Source organism: Ictalurus furcatus, chromosome 9 (genome assembly GCF_023375685.1).
Source record: "Ictalurus furcatus strain D&B chromosome 9, Billie_1.0, whole genome shotgun sequence".
In the NCBI taxonomy this organism is placed as follows: domain Eukaryota; kingdom Metazoa; phylum Chordata; class Actinopteri; order Siluriformes; family Ictaluridae; genus Ictalurus; species Ictalurus furcatus.
The window spans coordinates 16,922,291-16,942,188 of record NC_071263.1 but is presented as its reverse complement, the minus strand read 5'-3'; the positions used below and the strand labels follow the sequence as shown (position 1 = coordinate 16,942,188).

The 19,898-nt window shown below is 38.1% G+C and overlaps 2 protein-coding genes and 1 long non-coding RNA gene across 5 annotated transcripts; all 3 read left to right on the top strand.

The window, feature by feature from the left end:
• The first annotated feature begins 8,164 nt into the window (after nucleotides 1-8,164).
• On the top strand, nucleotides 8,165-10,565 carry LOC128612735 (antimicrobial peptide NK-lysin-like). The gene is made up of 5 exons (XM_053633108.1): nucleotides 8,165-9,067; nucleotides 9,229-9,290; nucleotides 9,498-9,602; nucleotides 9,689-9,846; nucleotides 9,962-10,565. The coding sequence occupies exons 1-5, from the start codon at nucleotides 9,025-9,027 to the stop codon at nucleotides 10,017-10,019; spliced, it is 426 nt and encodes a 141-aa protein (XP_053489083.1). The 5' UTR covers nucleotides 8,165-9,024; the 3' UTR covers nucleotides 10,020-10,565.
• A 3,476-nt stretch (nucleotides 10,566-14,041) lies between these two features.
• On the top strand, nucleotides 14,042-16,178 carry LOC128612774 (uncharacterized). Of its 3 annotated transcripts, none has more exons than XR_008386797.1 (4): nucleotides 14,042-14,259; nucleotides 14,689-14,796; nucleotides 14,883-15,037; nucleotides 15,161-16,178. It is a non-coding gene; the product is annotated as an uncharacterized LOC128612774 (long non-coding RNA). The 3 variants fall into 3 exon arrangements; XR_008386798.1 differs by having other exon boundaries at nucleotides 14,656-14,796; XR_008386796.1 differs by having other exon boundaries at nucleotides 14,653-14,796.
• Nucleotides 16,179-18,070: 1,892 nt separating this feature from the next.
• Nucleotides 18,071-19,532, top strand: LOC128612772 (antimicrobial peptide NK-lysin-like). Its single transcript, XM_053633173.1, has 5 exons — nucleotides 18,071-18,504; nucleotides 18,604-18,668; nucleotides 18,869-18,991; nucleotides 19,080-19,237; nucleotides 19,353-19,532. The coding sequence occupies exons 1-5, from the start codon at nucleotides 18,462-18,464 to the stop codon at nucleotides 19,408-19,410; spliced, it is 447 nt and encodes a 148-aa protein (XP_053489148.1). The 5' UTR covers nucleotides 18,071-18,461; the 3' UTR covers nucleotides 19,411-19,532.
• Nucleotides 19,533-19,898: the final 366 nt, after the last annotated feature.

Below are 19,898 nucleotides of genomic sequence, written 5' to 3'. Positions count from 1 at the left end.
AACATCCACTGACGAAGGCACAACCGACGTGGTGCTGATGTACATAGTTCCTTATGTATGGAGACTTTTGGGACACTCTGTAGTTTTTGGCAAATGTGTGATTTAAAAACACCTTTTATAGGCAAGATTTTGTACAGTGTGTTTACCTGGCCACTATAATCTTCCTTTTTTTATTTAAGAATTAGATTTAAATACAACAGCTTCTTGCCTGTGTGTGATAAGCTTCCAGAGCTTTGGAATAGCAGCCCACTTTGCAGTAGAGATCTCCCAGTTCCTCTGCAAGTCCCAAAGCCTCCTGGGATACGGGGTTATTGACAGCTGCCATAGCTTCCTCCAGCTGCCAGCCACGGATTGCTGTGGAAACATACAACAGCACAGAGAATGAACTGATAAAGAATATGCTAACACAGACCCCCCCCCCCCCCCCACACACACACACACATACACATTTTCCAGACCATAAAAAGGCTCAATCACAGCCTCCCCACTTTCCCTCTTACCATATCTCAGGTCTCTCAACTGCCTCTCGTTCTGTAGGTTGCTGGGAGCCGAGGAGGAAGGCCTTCTTCAGAGAGCACTGGGCTGCCAGCAGGTCTCCCAGATTCAGAAGAACCTACGCAGATATAAAATACATAACACTTAGAAATAAAACCAGAGCAGTCCACATAACATCTCTATAACCCTTGAATAGTTATACAGACTTGGGATGTTAGAACACTACACTCTGCAAAGTATTACTGTCTTTACGGATTTGCTTGTTCATAATTGTTACATTATTTTGATCAGTCCAATTTTACCTTATAATATTTTACTGGGTTTTTTCCTCCCTGCAGCCTGTTGCAAGTATTTCATTTCCCAAAGTTCTTTTTTCTAGTATCTGTTCTGAACATAGCTGAAAATATCTGTTCATTTCGAATGATTTTACAATATTCTAGTGACATTTCAGCACAATGCATGGTTTAGGTGTTCACTGAATAGCAGCCTATATTATGCAACATCAATGCATTTGGCACAGTAAAGTCACTGTAAAGTTTTATACTTTCATTTTTTTTTGTTATATTTTAAAATGACAGTCCCATCCCAAACTTGCGCAGCCCCTGCCAGCCACGTCAGCCGGTTAATTTACTGTTCACCTACTGCTCACCTTGCCAACGGTGTAGAAGCACTCACTCTCACTAAACTTGTCACTCATCTTGCGTGCACACTCCTTGCTCTTCTCAAAGCAGCGCATTGCGAGAGAGTGCTGTCCATTTCTGAAATGAATGCTGCCCAGATTGAAGTTGGCATGGTAGAGATCCTCCAGCAGATTGTTCTTCCTGAGACAGGGGGAAAAAAAAAATCTGATTTAATTGCAGCATCAGTGGTGTCCACGTAGAGCAACAAGGATTCAATGCAGAGTGACACAGGTTATAATTGCGAGTGTCTCACTCTGAGATATAGATGCTCTTTCGGATGAAATCGCTGCAGCATTGTGGTTCTTTCAGGCAGTCAAACACAAAGTCCACGTTCAGCAACAGGCGTGCTCTCATTTCACTCAGCTCCTGTGCAGACACGGTCCCTGCAATGCATACACAGCTATATTATTCACTCTGTCATTAACATTCTGTCACAACCAAAACAGAGGAATCACTGGAAATTATCTTGTTTACTAAGGAAGAGGTCAGAATAAAGTGCAACGAAACAGTCATTCAACTCTGAATTCCAAGTCGGGAACTCGGGCAACATCCACCTTGCATGAGTTCTCTGACATAAACACACCTGACATCACAACTATATGGGGGAAACACAGTCAACAGTAAAAAGAGGACCAGGCCAGCCTTGTCATCTTTGATGATGATGATGTGGCAAGCCTGGTGAGGCATTTCAAGGAGCCTCTAGAGAGGTAAGAATTTATTTGACACTGCACTACCATATGAGACAATGTTATGTAAACTCACTTGCTCTGTTCAATCCTGCAGTTCGGAGTGCAACATGGCTGCAATGCAGGATGAGTGGCAGGGGCTGAAAATCCTGGTCAGCCACAATTTCAAGGACAAGTCCTACAGTGGCATGTGGGAGACCATGTTGACAAAGGACCCCTACAGGCTAGATTACAAGGTAGGCCGGCAGTAGTACTGAGTGGTTGTGTATGGTATCCTTCTATGGTTGGTTTTGATAAGTTAAAGTATCATCTTTTCTCTAGAACATACTGGAGTTGTTGCAGATTATGCTGCCCATTTCAGCCACTCAGTGTGAGCAAGGCTTCTCCACGCAGAACCCTGACTTCTAAGCGTTTCAGATGGGTTACAAAGAAAAGCAGCTGGACAAACGATATCCTTTCATTTAGGCCAATGTGTGATTTTGCACGAGCAGAATGTATGAAATAAATCATTTGTTTAATATACAAATTTTTAAAGAAAACTTTTTTCACTGTGCTCCTATATTTTTGAATTTAGGAGCACATGTACTCCTTGTGAAAAAAGGTAGCGTAGAGCCCTGTAAAGTAGATGTTTTAATCAGTCCCTCCAGTGTTATGATATTGTGATCGCAAAAATTAACGCAAAATCAAGCGAACTACAAAAGAATCGGAGGGGCTTGCAATTTTTCAAAATTACCGCAGATTTTCCACAGATTTAGGCCAAGGTACGCCATGTGACATTATCGCAACACGCATTCAGCAAAAGCCCTCTTTGATTCATGTGTGTCGAACATTAGTACAGCTAAAAAGTCTCATTTACCAACAAACATCACCGCAAAAGACCATGCAAAACAATTTCGATCAAAGAAGCAAAAAAAACTCTGCAAGTTGCATCGCAAATTTGGAAAAAATCCACTGCAAAATCAAATATTTTGGCTGCAACAATCACAAAAAGTCATATATTAATCTTTTCATTTGTTACACCATTATGTGTAAGGTTTAAGTGCCAAGTCAGGAATTAAAAACAAAGACTTTTATATTTATATATCCATCCATCTTCTACTGCTTACTCCTTCTTCAGGGTCGCGGGGGAACCTGGAGCCTATCCCAGGGAGCATCGGGCACAAGGCGGGGTACACCCTGGACAGGGTGCCAGTCCATCGCAGGGCACACTCACATACACTCACACACCCATTCATACACTACGGACACTTTAGACACGCCAATCAGCCTATCATGCATGTCTTTGAACTGGGGGAGGAAACCCCCGCAGCACGGGGAGAGCATGTAAACTCCACACACATGGCCGCGGCGGGAATCGAACCCCGGACCCTGGAGGCGAACGTGCTAACCGCTAAGCCACCGTGCGCCCCATTTATATATATTTATACAGAATATTCAGTTTATCAAATTAAAATGATCATCTAAGTCAGTCATTTCTCTTCTGGGAAAATAATGGAACCTGGTCACAATGCAGGCAGCACAGCATTGCTTAGAAAGATCCATGGGGAAATTGTATTTACAACATATATAGTGTTGAATTTAGGTTCACAGGTAGCCATCCTTTCTGAGTTTATTTAAAAGTCGTGATTGCGTGTTTAAGTGTTAGCGTGTGTGGTTTGTCTGCACACATCTGTGCTTGCCTCTACTTGGTGTGGTAGGTTTCATGGTAGGTTATGGAGCAGAGAATACATCTGCCCACAGGACGCCCACGGCACCCCACAATTTCCCCATGCTGTGGAGCTTCTATCACTCAGAAATCATGTGAATTCAAACGGTAACTGTAATCCTAAAACTATGTTCTAAATATGTTAATTTTCAGTATCAAACTTTGAATGTTGGAATGTCCATACTATGGTTATGCCCTTCGCAGTTTGTTTAAAAATTAATGACTGTCTGACTTTACCAAGAGTGTTTGCTAAGGTCATACAATAAATTGTAGATTATTATGAAATTTAGCTAGTGTTAGCTGCCTTGGTTTGTGCCATCACTTCATTCACTCACATTGGTTTGTTATATCAGTACATCAAAATACTGGAAAAACTTCAATGAACTCTCTGCTAAAGGTCTGTCAGAATAGTTTACAACAAAACAAGACATGGCTGTGAAACAGAACTGTCAGGAGCTTCAGGTGTGTGCTGGAAAATGCATGCACCATCATGAGACTTGGCTGCCAAAACTGTCAATTACCTGATTAACCATGACCTTTTTGTGTATTGTCAAATACCCCCTTTAAAACTCACTTATCATAAATAAATATTAAGGGAGATATTAGGGACAACTGAACTTTATATTCGAAAACAACAGAACACTATTCCAGAAAATTATTTGTGGAGCTTTAAATGAAAAATTGCCATTTGTCGCATTCACTAACAATGGAACAGGCACAGCTAAAAAATAAAAATTGTACTGCAGCCAGCCACTAGAGGGCCTCAAAGATGTTTTGACTCACTTTTGAGTCCCTGTTCTGACACCCACTCATATACACTGAGCAGTCATAACATTAAAACCACCTGACTAATATTATATAGGTCTCCCTTTTGCTGCCAAAACAGCTCTGACCCGTCGAGGCATGGACTCCACAAGACCTCTGAAGGTGTGCTGTGGAATCTGGCACCAAGACATTAACAGCAGATTCTTTAAGTCCTGTAAGTTGTGAGCTGGGGTTTCCATAGATCGGACTTGTTTGTCCAGCACATGCCAGAGATGTTTGTTCGGATTAAGACCTGGGGAGTTTGGAGGCCAAATCAATTGTCATGTTCCTCAAACCATTCCTGAACAATTTTTACAGTGTGGCAGGGAACATTATTCTGCTGAAAGAGGTCACTACCATTAGGGAATACTGTTGCCATGAAAAGGTGTACTTGGTCTGCAACAATGCCAGGACACAAGGTTTCCCAGCAGAACATTCCCCGGAGCATCAAAGTACCTCAGTCAGCTTGCCTTCTTCCCATGGTGCATCCTGGTGCCATCTCTTCCCCAGGTAAGCGATGCACATGTACCTGGCTGTCCACATGATGTAAAAGAAAGCATGATTCATCAGACCAGGCCACCTTCTTCCAATGCTCCATGGTCCAGTTCTGATACTCACATGCCCGTTGTGGGTGCTTTTGGCAGTGGACAGGGGTCAGCATGGGCACTCTGACTGGCTTGCAGCTACGCAGAAAGCTGTGATGCACTGTGTGTTCTGACACCTTTCTATCATGGCCAACATTAACTTTTTCAGCAATATGTGCTACAGTAGCTCTTCTGTGCCATCGGACTAGATGGGCTAGCCTTTGCTCCCCACACACATCAGTGAGCTTTGGGAGACCATGACCCTGTCAGCGGTTCACCAGTTGTCCTTCCTTGGACATTTTTGGTAAGTACTAACCACTGCATACTGGGAACACTCCACAAGACCTGCTGTTTTGGATATGCACTGACCCAGTCATCTAGACATCACAATTTGACCCTTGACAAAGTCACTCAGATACTTATGCTTGCCCATTTTTCCTGCTTCCAACGCATCAAATTTAAGAATTAACTGTTCACTTGTTGCCTAATATGTCCCACCCCTTGACAGATGACATTGTACCGAGATAATAAATGTTCTTCACTTCACCTGTCAGAGGTTTTAATGTTGTGGTTGATCAGTTTAAAAAGCCACTGGTTTCCTCTGGGGTCTCTAGTGTCCTCCCAACTCCCAAAACCATGCCAGTGGCTGATTGGCTAAGATACCTTGCCTGTAGGTGCAAATTAATGTGTGTGTGTGTGTGTGACCATGGTGCCCTGTGATGGACTGGAGTTCTATCCAGGATGTATTACTGACTCACGCACAGTGTTTAAGAGCCCTTAATATACAGTGCTGTGAAAAAGTATTTGATTTCTTCTGTTTTTGTGTACATCTCATACTAAATAGTTTTACATCTTTAAATGAAATGCAACGTAAAACAAAGGCTACCTAAGTCAACACACAATACAGTTTTTATTTATTTAATTTTTTTATTATCCAACACCTATCACCCATGTGAAAAATGAATTGCCCCCTTAAACTTAAATCTGGTTGTTCATTTAGCTGCAATAACTACAACCATATGCTTCTGATCTACCTGTTTAAGGTCATGCCACAGCATCTCAATTAGTTCAAGTCAGGCCACTCCAAAACATTAATTTAGCTTTGTTTAGTCATTCAGAAGTGGACTTAGTCCTATGCTTTGGATCATTGTCTTGCTGCATAACCAGCTTTCAGCTTACAGATTGAGGACCGGACATTCTCCTTTAGGATTTTTTGGTAGAGAGCAGAATTCAAATTTCCCGCAATTATTGCAAGTTGCCCAGGCCCTGAAGCAGTAAGAATCCCCACACTATCACACTTCCACCACCATGCTTGACCATAGGTATGATGTTCTTTTTGTGGATTTCTGTGTAAGTTTACGCCAGATGTAACGGGACCCATGTCTTCCAAACAGTTCCACTTTCGACCAGTCAGTCCACAGAACATTCTCCCAAAAGGTTTGAGGATCATCAAGGTGTGTTTTGGCAAAATTCAGACAAGCCTTAATGTTCTTCTGGGTTAGCAGTGGTTTTCACCTTGCCACTCTTCCATGGATGCCATTTTTGCCCAGTGTCTTTCTGATCGTGGAGTCATGAACAGTGACCTTTATTGATGTAAGAGATGCCTTTAGTTCCTTTGATGGTGTCCTTGGCTCTTTTGTGACTTCCTGGATGTGTAGTTGCTGTGCTCTTGGAGGAATTTTGGAAAGTTGACTATTTCTTGTAAGGTTCTCTACTGTGCTGAGTTTTTCCATTTGGAGATAATGGCTCTCACTGTGGTCCTTTGGAGTCCCAGATCATTTGAAATAGCTTTGTAACCCTTCCCAGACTGATGTATTTCAGCCACCTTCTTCCTCATCATTTCTGGAATTTCTTTCAACTTTGGCATAGTGTGTTACTGGGTAAGATCTTTTAACCAACTTCATGCTGTTGAAAAAGTTCTATCGAAGTGTTGATTTGATTGAACAGGGCTGGCAGTAATCTAGTCCTGCTGAGCCCGATTATGAATGCGTAGGGGGCAAATACATTTTCACATAGGCTCAGATGGTATTAGACAACTTTTTTGCTTCAATAAATAATATTATCATTTAAAAACTGTATTTTGTGTTTACTCAGGTTGCGTTTGTTTTATCTTAGATTTTCTTTTCATTTCTGAAACAATTTAGTATGAGATATACACAAAAACAGAAGAAATCTGGATGAGAAATACCTTTTCACAGGACTGTATCTATCATAACTAAAATAATAAATAAGTAACAAAAACCTGGGGTTGAGGGTTTGAATTCTACCTCAACCCTGTGTGCACGGAGCTTGCATGTTCTCTCAGTGCTTCAAGGGTTTCCTCCAGGTACTCCAGTTTCCCAGTCCAAAGACATGAGTTGTTGGTTGATTGGCATTTCCAAATTGTCCATGGTGTGTGAATGAGTGCGTGATTGTGCCTTGCGCTGGGTTGGTACCCCGTCCAGGGTGTCTCCAGGCTTGTGCCCCGAATTTCTTGGGATAGGCTTCAGGCTCCTCCGTGACCTTTAGTGGGATAAGTGGTACAGAAAATGAATAGATGGATAATAAAATAAAATACAGTCCCCTCCAAAACAACGGCAAGGCCAATTAACTTTTTCTGCTATACATAAAAGACGGATCAAGAGATGGATATGACACGAGTTTAGGATTTCAGCTTTTATTTTATGGTATTTACATCTACAGTAGATGTGTTAAACAACATAAAACATGGAACCTTTTGTATCAGTTCACCCAATTTTTAGTCAAGCAAAAGTATAGGAACATATAAATCTTCAAGTAAATTAATGTAAATAACACTTAATATTTGTTGCAAATAACTGCATCAAGCCTGTGACTCATTGACATCACCAAATTGTTTGGTTCTTCTTTTGTGTTGATTTTCCAGGCTTTTATGCAGCCTCTTTCAGTTGTTTGTTTCGGGGGTTTCTCCCTTCAGTCTCCTCTTCAGGAGGTGAAATGCATGCTCAATTGGGTTAAGATTTGGTGATTGACTTGGCCAGTTTATAACCTTCCATTTTTCCACCTATAAAGTTTGTTTAGTTGGACATTTAGTGACCCATCTCTGTATTTCTTTGCGAATTCCAAACTGGCTTTCCAATTCTTACTGTTGATTAATGGTTTGCATCTTGTGGTATGGCCTCTAAATCTGCTCTCAAAGTCTTCTTCCAGCGATGGATTGTGATACCTTCACCACTGCTCTGTGGAGGTTGTTGGTGATGTCACTGCCTGTTGTGTGTGGGGTTTTTTTCACAGCTATCACAATGTTTCTTTCATCAGCTGCTGCTGTTGTTTTCCTTGGCCGACCCATCCAGTGCCTGTTGCTCAGTACACCAGTGGTTTCTTACTTTTTCAGGACATTCCAAATTGTTGCACTGGCTATGCCCAATGTTTGATTATCCCTCTTTTCTCAGCTTCCTTATGGCTTGCATTTCTCCCATAGATAGCGTTCTGATCTTTGTGCTGGTTTATCCTTTTTAACAGCAAATGCAGTCTTCACAGGTGAAACTGAAGGCCAAAACCAATAGTAGATGTTCAGAGTTATTCATTTTTCAAACAATTGATCAAACAGGACACACCTGGATAACAAGTAACAACTGTCAGTCACATGTTACAATATTTTTGCTCACCTACAAATTGGCTGGTCTGATACAAAATGTGATATGTTTTATGTTGTTTAACACATCTACATATAAATCTCAGGAAATAAAATCGGAAATTCTAAACTCTCCTCATATTCATCTTTTGATCTTAATCCCGGACGTCTTCAGTCTACAGCAAAAATAAAATTTAATTGGCCTTGTTCCAATAGTTTTGCAGGGCGGTGTACATAAATTATATTTAAGCATGATCAAATGGTCATTCTTGTAAAAGAGGTGGTAGGTGCACTGGAAAATATTGAACATGACTCTGAGCTGCTCTGCATTGTGTGAATCAGCACTTCTGGTTTGTGGTTTCAGAGAAAAAGTTACTGTGGGAAGGCCAAAGGTATAAAAGACCTCCAGCAAATGTTGCATTAAGACGAGACTATTCAGCTCTCAAGAAGTCACTTACCTTGTGCATCTTCAACCAGTATGCTCCGAAACCTCCTCGTTGCTTCTTTCCTCATAGGCGCAGGTAAATACACACAATTCTAATGTGGTTATTTTACTAAAAATTAATAAAAATGTAAAACACTGGTCATTTTGTCTATTCTTAAATGCTCAGAACTAGGAGGTCATATAAATTCTATGATTATTCAGTTAAAAGGACAATGTTTTGTTCCCTCTGTTTCTCAGCCTATGCAGTGCACCTGGAATACCTGAAAGTTGACTCTGAGGAACTCCTTGATGAGACTTGGGTTTGTTTGACAAATTGTCTTGCCTGTTATTTTTATATCAGTACAATGTATGCTCAGTCTCACCAGAGTCTACTACAAAGGCTACCAAAGCCCCCATACTGAAAAAGACTCGATTGTAAAATGGAGTTTTACTCAGGCTTAATTTGTTTGTAATATTTACTCTTTGCTCAGTAGATTTTGGCCACTGATAATGTTTCTGTTGATCAGGATGAGGATTTGCTGATGCCCGAGGAACAGATCCCTGGTCTGTGTTGGATTTGTAAGCAGCTCATGAAGAAAGTGAAAAAACATCTTGGTAATCATGAAAATGCGGTGAGTGATAAGCATCCATAATATATAGGTAAAATAAAGAAATTGGTGCCTTCAATATTTCACACACAGTTTAAACTTTACCACAGGAAAAGATTAAAGAAAAACTGAGGAGAGGCTGTGACAAACTCCCAGGTGTGAAGGATTTGTGTAAGAAAATGGTTAATAAGAACATTGATCTCTTGGTGGAGGAACTTTCTACTGATGATGATCCGAAAGCAATCTGTGCTAAAGCTGGCCTTTGCAAGTGAGTTATGAAAACTTGTTCTGAATAAAATAATTCCACTTCTACATGCAGCACAATTTAAGAACAATTTAATATGACTAATTGTAATCTTTTATCTTTCAATAAACAATTACAGCTCAGTGGACATGTGGGAATTGATCCAAGCTTTTCCACAAAACTACCAGAAGCTCTGAAGGAGCACAAAACTCCAGCATGGCAAGAAATGAATGAAACTGTAATTAGATGTTTAAAACATTAATGGTTGCAAATCATTCTCTGCTAATAAATTTTTTTTAAGCATTAATTCTCTCTCTTTCTATGTGTACAAAATAGTTAATGCTGGTTGAATCTGTAAAGGGTCTGTAAAAAGTGCTATGTCAGATTTATTCAAAGAACTTCAACAAAATTTTTTTTTTTTTACAAATGATCATTTTATTTGCAAGTGTAGACCACACCAAATGGTAGTGACATGGAGAGTGATTGTGGAACTATAATAAAGAAGAACTGTGAGAACTTGGACTGTGGTTTTAGATGGCTTCAATTTTGTCTAGACAACCATGTTCCCACCAGATGAAGTCAGGTAGGAGTTGTTGTGTAGTTGGTTTGCTAATTATAATATCAGTACATCAAAATGAGGAACATACTGGAAAAACTTCAATGAACTCTCTGCTAAAGGTCTGTTAGAATAGTTTACAACAAAACAAGACATGGCTGTGAAACAGAACTGTCAGGAGCTTCAGGTGTGTTCTGGAAAGTGCATGCACATTCAGGAGACTCGGCTGCCATGTACAAAACTGTCAATTATATGATTAAGCACAACGTTTTTGTTTATTGTCAAATAACTCCTATAAAACTCATTTATCACAAAGAAATATATTAGGGGAGATATTAGGGACAACTGAACTTGTAAAAACAAAAGAACGCTGGAGCAGTAAACTTAAATGAAAGTTTGGTTCTGGATCCACCTTGACCCTGACAGGGATACTTTTTAGTAAAATAACCACATTGTTTAGAATTGTGTGATTTACCTGAGGCTATTAGGAAAGAAGCAATGAGGATGTTTCGGGCATACTGGTTGAAGATGCACAAGATACGTGACTTCTTGAGAGCTGAATATTCTGTCTTAATGCAGCGTTTGCGGGAGGTCTTTTATCACTTTGATCTTCCCACAGTAACAATTCTGCACTTACAGAAGTGCAAATAGCAATATGTTTATATATATATATATATATATATATATATATATATATATATATATATATATATATATATATATATATATATATATATATATATATATATATATATATATATATATATATATACATATACATATATATATATATATATATATGCAGTGCCATCCACTAATATTTGCACCCCTGGTAAATATGAGCAAAGAAGGCTGTGAAAAATTGTCTTTATTGTTTAACCTTTTGATCTTTTGTTAAAAATACTCTACTCTCATGGATATCAAACAACCGCAAACACAACACAGGGTTATAAAAATATATACCTCATAAAATAAATATACTTAATAAATATAAAGCTCAGTGGTTAGGATGTTGGTCTTCTGACTGGAAGGTTGTGAGTTCAAATCCCAGCGCTGCCACTGCAGGTCCCTTGAGCAAAGCCCTTAACCCTCAACTGCTCAGTTATATTTAAAAAATGAGACCACTGTAAGTCGCTCTGGATAAGGACGTCTGCCAAGTGCCGTAAATGCAAGTATATTCCCATTGATATTTAAAGCAATTTTTTAGTACACCTGGGTGACTAGGAACAGGAAATTGTTCAACCATAACTTCCTGTTTCACAGGGGTATACATATGAGGTAACACATAGGCCAAATTCCCTTAGTCTTTCACAACAATGAGTAAGACAAAGGAATATAGCTTGTGATGTGCTGCAAAAGGTTGTTGAGCTTCACAAAATGGGAAGTGGCTATAAGAAAATAGCACAAGCATTGAATATGCCCATTTATACCATCAGGGCAATAATTAAGAAGTTGTAGTGAACTGGAAATGTTATGAAACAACCTGGAATTGGATGCGTGTCTATATTGTCTCAACGCACTGTAGAGTGGATAGTCCAGGTGGCCAAAAAATCTCCAAGGATCACAGCTGGAGAATTGCAGAAATTAGTTGTATCTTGGGGTCAGAAAGTCTCCAAAACTACAAACGCCGAATTACCTACATCACCACAAGTTGTTCGGAAGGGTTTCAAGAAAAAAGGCTCTACTCTCATCCAAAAACAAACTCAAGCGTCTTCAGTTTGCCAGACCCTACTGGAATTTCAAATGGGATTGGGTTCTATGGTCAGATGAAACCAAAATAGAGCTTTTTGGTAATAAACACCAGAGGTGGTTTTGGTACACACAGAGAGGTAGCCATAAGGAAAAGTACCTCATGCCCACGGTTAAATATGGTTGTGGTTCTTTAATGTTTTGGGTCTGTATTTCTGCCAGAAGACCTGAACATTTTGTTAGGATACATTGCATCATGGACTCAACAGATATTAAATGAAAGCCTCTGCCAGAAAGCTTAAAATGGACCATGGTTGGTTAACTACAGGACAATGATCCAAAACATACATCAAAATCAACACACAAATGGTTTACTTATCACAAAATCAAGGTCCTGCCATGGTCATCCCAGTCCCCTGACTTGAAACCCATAAAAAACCTGTGGGCCGAACTGAAGAGGAGAGTCCACTAGCATGGACCTCGAAATTTGAAGGATCTGGAGAGATTCCGTATGGAGGAATGGTTTCAGATCCTTTGCCATGTATTCTCCAACCTCATCAGGCATTATAGGAGAAGACTCAGAGCTGTTATCTTGGCAAAGGGAGGTAGCACAAAGTATTGACTAAAAGGGTACCAATAATCGTTGTACATTTGTATTTAACAAAGATATTTTTTCTGATAAACCTGTGTTGTGTTTGTAATTGTTTGATATCCATGAGAGTAGAGTATTTTTGTGATTTCTTTTGACAAAAGATCAAAAGATTAAACAGTAAAGACAAATTTTCACAGCCTTCTTTGCTCATATTTACTAAGGGTGCCAATATTAGTGGAGGGAACTATATATATATATATATATATATATATATATATATATATATATATATATATATATATTAGTTGAAATCAAAATTATTCAACCCCCATTGCAAATCTGATTTAGACTTTAAGCTGTTTGCAATAAAAACATTTTTTTTTTTAAATCAAACAAGAAATTGAAATAGTTCAACACAACAAGTTTTCCCCAAATTCAATTGAAAATGCAACTTATAATTACTTCTCCAGTTTCAACATGATTTTTAAATTTTTGATTTTTGATTTTTGGCAAGCATCTGTAGTATTTAGTAGAGCACCCTTTTGCTGTTATGACCTGCTGCAAATGAGTTGCATAGCAAGACACCAGCTTCCTGAGGAATCTTATCCCATTGCTCATTACTCACTGCCTTCTTCAAATCCCACCAGATATTTTCTATGAGGTTCAAGTCAGGTGACTGTGATGGCCCTGTAGAATCTTCTAAGATGACTTCTACAACCAAGTCTTGGTGGAATTTGAGGTATGCTTGGGATCATTGTCCTGCTGGAAGGTCCAATGACGCCCAAGCTTCAGCTTCCTCACGGCATGATGTTTTCTCCTAGGATTTCCTGATACTTCAATGAATCTTTCCAGTGACAGAGGATGCAAAGCAGCCCCAAAGCATCACTGAGCCACCACCATGCTTGACTGTGGACAGAGTGTGTTTCTACATTCTTCTTTCTCCAGACATACCGCTGATCCATCGTGCCATAAAGTTCCAGTTTTCTTTCATCGCTCCACAGAACCGAATCCCAAAACTTCTGTAGCTTATTTATATGTTTTGAGATGACTTTTCTTGTGCTTTTGCGTTTAGTATGCGCCTAACTGTGCTCACTGAAACCTCAGTGGCTGTTGCCACCAACAGGCGCACACCCACACACACACACACACACACGCACACACATATATTTGCACTTCTAGTTAGATGCTAACTGCATTTCATTGGCTCTGTACTTGTACTCTGCACATATGAATATGTGAATAATAATATAAATGAATAAATACTACTACTACTACTACTACTACTACTAATAATAATAATAATAAATATGAATAATAAAATAAAATAAATAAGTTGTGATTAAGCATCATAAAATGTTCTTTCTTGTAAGATAGGTGGTAGGTGCACTGGAAAATATTGAGCATGACTTTGAGCTGGTCTGCATTTCCTGCATCAGCATTTCCGGTTCGTGGTTATTGTGGGAAGATCAAAATGATAAAAGACCTCCAGCAGATGCAATATAAAGACAGACTATTCAGATCTCAATAAGTCATTTACCTTGTGCATCTTCAACCAGTATGCTCTGAAACATCCTCATTTCTTCTTTCCTCAAAGGTGCAGGTAAATCACACAATTCTAATCAGTGTGGTTATTTTACTAAAAATTAATCAAAAGGTAAAATACTGGTCATTATGTCTATTCTTAAATGCTCAGAACTAGGAGGTCATATAAATTCTATGATTATTCAGTTAAAAGGACAATGTTTTGTTCCCTCTGCTTCTCAGCCTATGCAGTGCACCTGGAATACCTGAAAGTTGATTCTGAGAAAATCCTTGATGGGACTTGGGGTTTATTCGATAAATTGCCTATTTGATGTTATTTTTTAAAATCAGTACAATGTATGCTCAGTCTCATCAGAGTCTACTCTAAACACCACAAAACTGAAAAAGTCTCAATTGTAAAATGGAGTTTTACTCAAGTTTAATTTGTTTGCAATATTTACTCTTTGCTCAGTAGATTATGGCCACTGATAATGTTTCTGCTGATCAGGATGACGATTTGCTGATGCTCGAGGAACAGTTCGCTAATATCCTGTGTGGGATGTGTAAGAAGTTCATGAAGAAAGTGAAAAAACATCTTGGTAATAATGAAAATGTGGTGAGTGATAAGCATCATACAGAATAGATAAAATAAAGAAATTGGTACCTTTAATTTTTCCTCACACAGTTTAAAATTTACCACAGATAAAGATTTTTTAAAAACACTGAAGAGCATCTGTAACATATTCAGACGTGTGAGATTCCTGTAAGAAAATGGTTAATAAGAACATTGATCTCTTGGTGGAGGAACGTTCTACTGATGATCCAGAAACAATCTGTGCTAAAGCTGGCCTTTGCAAGTGAGTTATGAACACTTATTCTGACTAAATAATTCCACTTCTCCATGCAGCATCCAGTATTTGTTTTAAGAACACTTTTATAAGATTTATTCTAAACATTTATCTTGCATTAAACAATTACAGGTCAATGGGCATGTGGGAATTGATCCAAGCTTTTCCACAAAACTACCAGTAGCACAAAACTCCCGCATTCTCTGCTAATAAAATATTTGAAAGCATTAATTCTCTCTCTCTCTCCTTCTATGTGTACAAAATAGTTAATGATGGTTGAATGTGTAAAGAGTCTGTAAAAAATGCTATGTCAGATTTATTCAAAGAACTTCTCCAACAAAGTTTTACAACAAAGTTTTACAAAGTAAAATTTTATTTGCAAGTGTAGACCACACCAAACGGTAGTGACATGGAGTGTGATTGAGGAACTATAATAAAGAAGAACGGTGAGAACTTGGACTGTGGTTTTAGATGGCTTCTACTCTGCTCTAGACAACCATGTCCCCCCAAGATGAAGTCTTAGGTAGAAGTTGTTGTATAGTAGGGAGGACAGTGTTGGGGAAACTTCATCACAAGAAACAAAATGGAGAGATGAGGATCTTCTGTGTTCTAAGTTGTTAGCTTAAAAAAAGGTGCAGTTTCAGGCATGGTCTTTCTCATAAACTTCTTTTACTTTATCACTCCATTTGTAGCTTTGAGAAATAATAAAAAGGGGAAGCTGAGTAAGATACATAAAACAAAGTTAAATTCAAAGACATTAAAACTTTATTTTAGAGTTTTCTTCTTAAGCCATCACATCACTTTCAATCGGATTGATTTTTCTCATTTCCCACATGCAAAAAGAAAATACTCCCACAATGTCTGGCTTGTATGTGTGTTTGTGAGCATGAGTCATAGTCCCAGTCCCTGCATAAGACCCTATTTATACCTTACATTAAATCAGAATATCAGTCAATATTCAGTGAATAATTAAGCTAAAAGCCGTACTGGTTCTTGCAGACTTGGAATAAATGTAATAACGAAGAGTCAACCCATTATAAATGAATTAATTATAAATGTACATATTTAAATATATTTTCATTATTTTTCAGGATTGATTATTAAATAAAAAAAATATTTAAAAATGCTTGTGAGAAATCATTAATATTTATTGAGCAAGGATATCAAGATATTTCATTATTCCTTTGAAATATGATGGTGATTAGAAGTAAAGTTTTTTTAAAAAAAAGCATCTTTATATCTCTTTTTATAATAAATTATACTTTTTGAGTACATCAAAGTAGCTCTCTAGATTATTTTATCCTATCAGGGAGCCCTCACTTACAAAATGTTTGGAGACCCTTCCAGTAGACAGTTGTTTAGCCAGGTCTCAGTTTTTTGACAAAATTCAAGATAGTCGACAGGAAGTACACTTAAATTTCAGATGTTGGTGTTCGTTCACCGCAGCATACTCCTGGGAATTATAGGAAAAAAGACCTGTGAATTTAGCACAAATTTCTCAAATGATATGAGGAAAAAATTGAAGTTGTTACAGTTCTTGAGCACAAGGTGGCACAGTCACAAAACCTCTTGAGTACATTCGGGTGTGATCCTGAAAATGCTTATCAATTTTTGTAATATGTAGATGCACTGCTGAGATACACCCTCATATCCTGGTTTTTTTTTTTTGTTTTTTTTTTTTGCATTTGCCAGCATGTTACAGGAGAACGGTTTTGAATATCAAAATTTCTTTGATAATGTTTTTAAACTGGTCTCAAGATGATGTGAACCAAATTTGGTGAAGAGTGCACAACATTTGGAGGAGGAGGAGTAGCAAAAATGTTTAGACATAAGCATTTTTAGGATGTTATCATAACTCTTGACCAGTAGGTGGTAATGGCATGAAAATAGTCTCAGGTAATGGTTCTGAAGATGCCTACCACGTTTTGTTTCAGTGCACAAAGTCGTTGCTGAGATTGCACCTCACTTCCTGTTTGGTGGCTTTGCTGCCAGATTCATTGGCCCATTACGGACAAACCGTTTGGAGTATTCAAAATTCATTTTGTAGGAGAAGAAGTCCACTATGGCGGAAAATCTAATTAGTTGGAAATTGACTTCATAGGCTGTGTTAAACTCATCTTCACTCAGGTAATCCAGGGATACCTGGCTTTTAAATTGGACACACGGTTCAAAAGTTACAACCATGTACTTTCAAATTAGTACTTTCAAATTTGTCCCGATGGTGGCGCAAGAGCATTGGCAGTACTTGGTTCCAAATTTGGTCAGAATGTTCCTTAGAACCTCCCCAATTAGTGTGCCAAATTTCACAACTTTTTACTAGATGGTTCTGTGGGCTGCCTCAGACACTCTAGCCAGAAGACGTAGATGATAATAATAATAATAATAATAATAATAATAATAATAATAATAAGTAGAAAAGGTAGAATAACAATAGGATGCCTATGCACCTTCAGTGCTTGGCCCCCTAATAATATCAATAATAATAACAATAATAATGATAAAGAAAGCCACAGGGCATCTAAGATATCTGAAAGTTGAATTGGCTGAGAATCAATTTAAGAGTTCATTCAACCCTTTATACCCAGCCTAAACTTAATTCTAGCCTAATCTCTGCAAAATAACTTACTTTGGATCTAGCCAGTTTTCTTTATCTGTCTTCAAAAAGTCAAAGCTCTCTTTTCACCTGACTATACCCTACTTCTGAAGTAAGACACAGCAAAACAAACCTACTTCCTACATAGCAGCATGGTAGGCATCCCACCCAGTGTGTATTTCTTTCTCATGTTTATAGTGTTTCTGGGGATAGGTCTGGAATCCACCCTGACCAAAATAAAGTAATTACTTAGATGAATGAATGGATAATGCCTGCATCTAGTATCCAGTTCAAAGCAACTTAAGTAATCATTATCAAATTTAATGACATGAATTCTGTGCATGTTTTCATCTGGTATTCTTAAATAACACTGCAAGAGGTGGGGTAAAAGTTACAATAAAATAGAAATTAAGCAAATAAATAATATATATAAATAATAAATAACAGTACATTTATTTACTAAAAAATATAGATCTGTAAATAAATACACATAATAAATACAGCATAAAAATTAAACAAATTGCATTTGAACAAAATAGAGATGTAATTTAACATCCTAAAATGGTCTATTAAAAATAATATTACTTTGAGGGTGCACTGATAAATATTGAGCATGACACTGGGCATATTAGCATATTTCCGGATCAGAACATGAGCAATAATGAGCAGGCATTTTGAGTTACAGAACAGGATATATACAGTTTTGGGTTGTGGTCACAGAAGGGGCAAACTTACTGTAGGAAGTCAACAGAGATATAAAGCCCACCAGTAGGTGTTGCATTAAAACAGACTATTCAGCTCTCTGGAAATCACATATCTTTTCCATCTTTAACCATCACTATGTTCTGGAACCTCCTCGTTGCTTCTTTCTTCATAGGCTCAGGTATGATTTATCAGACAATTCTAGTCAAACAATTTTATTCAATGTGGTTATATAAAATCTATGTTAAAAGTATATTGCTTTGTTCACTCTGATTCTCAGCCTGTGCAATGCACATGGAATACCTGAGAGTTGACTCTTCTGAGGAACTCCTTGATGGGACTTTGGTATGTTATTTAAATTGCAAATAATATATATCTTTTGCATTGTACAATGTGTACTCAGTCACACTAGAGCCTAAAAGACTATGAACGCCTCCAAACTGTACACATCTCTAATTGTAATACGCAAATATAAAATGTTTTACCCAGACTTCATTTGTTTGTAGTATTTGCAAGTTGCTCAGTAATATTTGGTCACTTCTCAGGATTCTACTGATCAGGATGAGGACTTGGCGATGTCTGAGACACAGCTACTCCCTGGTGCCTGTTGGGCTTGTCAGTGGGCCATGAAGAAAGTGAAAAAACAACTTGGCAATAATCCAACTGTGGTGCGTGACAAGCATAATGCTATATAGATAAAAACTCAAAGTAACTGGTGCCATGAACATTTTTCACACAGTTTGTCCAATACCACAGGACATTATTAAAGCACAATTGAAGAAAGTCTGCAATTCAATCGGATTCCTTCGAGGTCTCTGCAAGAAAATGATTAACAAGTACTTGGATACCTTGGTGGAGGAACTTTCTACCACAGATGATCCAACAACAATCTGTGGTAATATTGGTATTTGCAAGTAAGTTACAAAAGCTTGCTCTGATTAAATACTTCCACTTACTCAGTATCTTAGTTTTAAGAGTAAATGAATGCCACGTAACTATAATCCTATATCTTTCATTCAAAAATTACAGGTCATTGAGCATGCTGGAATTGTTCCAAGCTTTTCCACAACACCACAAGCAGATCTGAAGGAGAACTCCACGACAAGAAATTAATAAAAGAGGAAATAATAAATGTTTGAAATATAACATGCTTTCAAATCATGATAAATTCAGTGATTTTGTGCTAATAAACATATTTGAAATCAACAATTCTCTCTCACATTCTATATGCACAAAACAGTTAATGCTATTTGAGTCTGTTAGGAGTCTTGAGTTCTTGAATGTTGTTCCAGATTTATACAAACTTTTCTAACAAAACAGGTTATGAATCACAACTTTTTTTTTTTTTTTTTGCTGGTGCAGACCACACCTTCAAATACACAGAGTGATAGTGGAACTGTAATAAGGTAGAACTCGGAGAACTTGGGCTGGGGTTTCGGATGGCTGCTTCTTAGCACTAGAGCAGGGGTGTCCAATCTTATCCAGAAAGGGCCGGTGTGGGTGCAGGTTTTCATTCCAACAAGCAGAAGCCACACCCGAATCTACTGATGGGCCAAGATCAACTGATTAAACAGA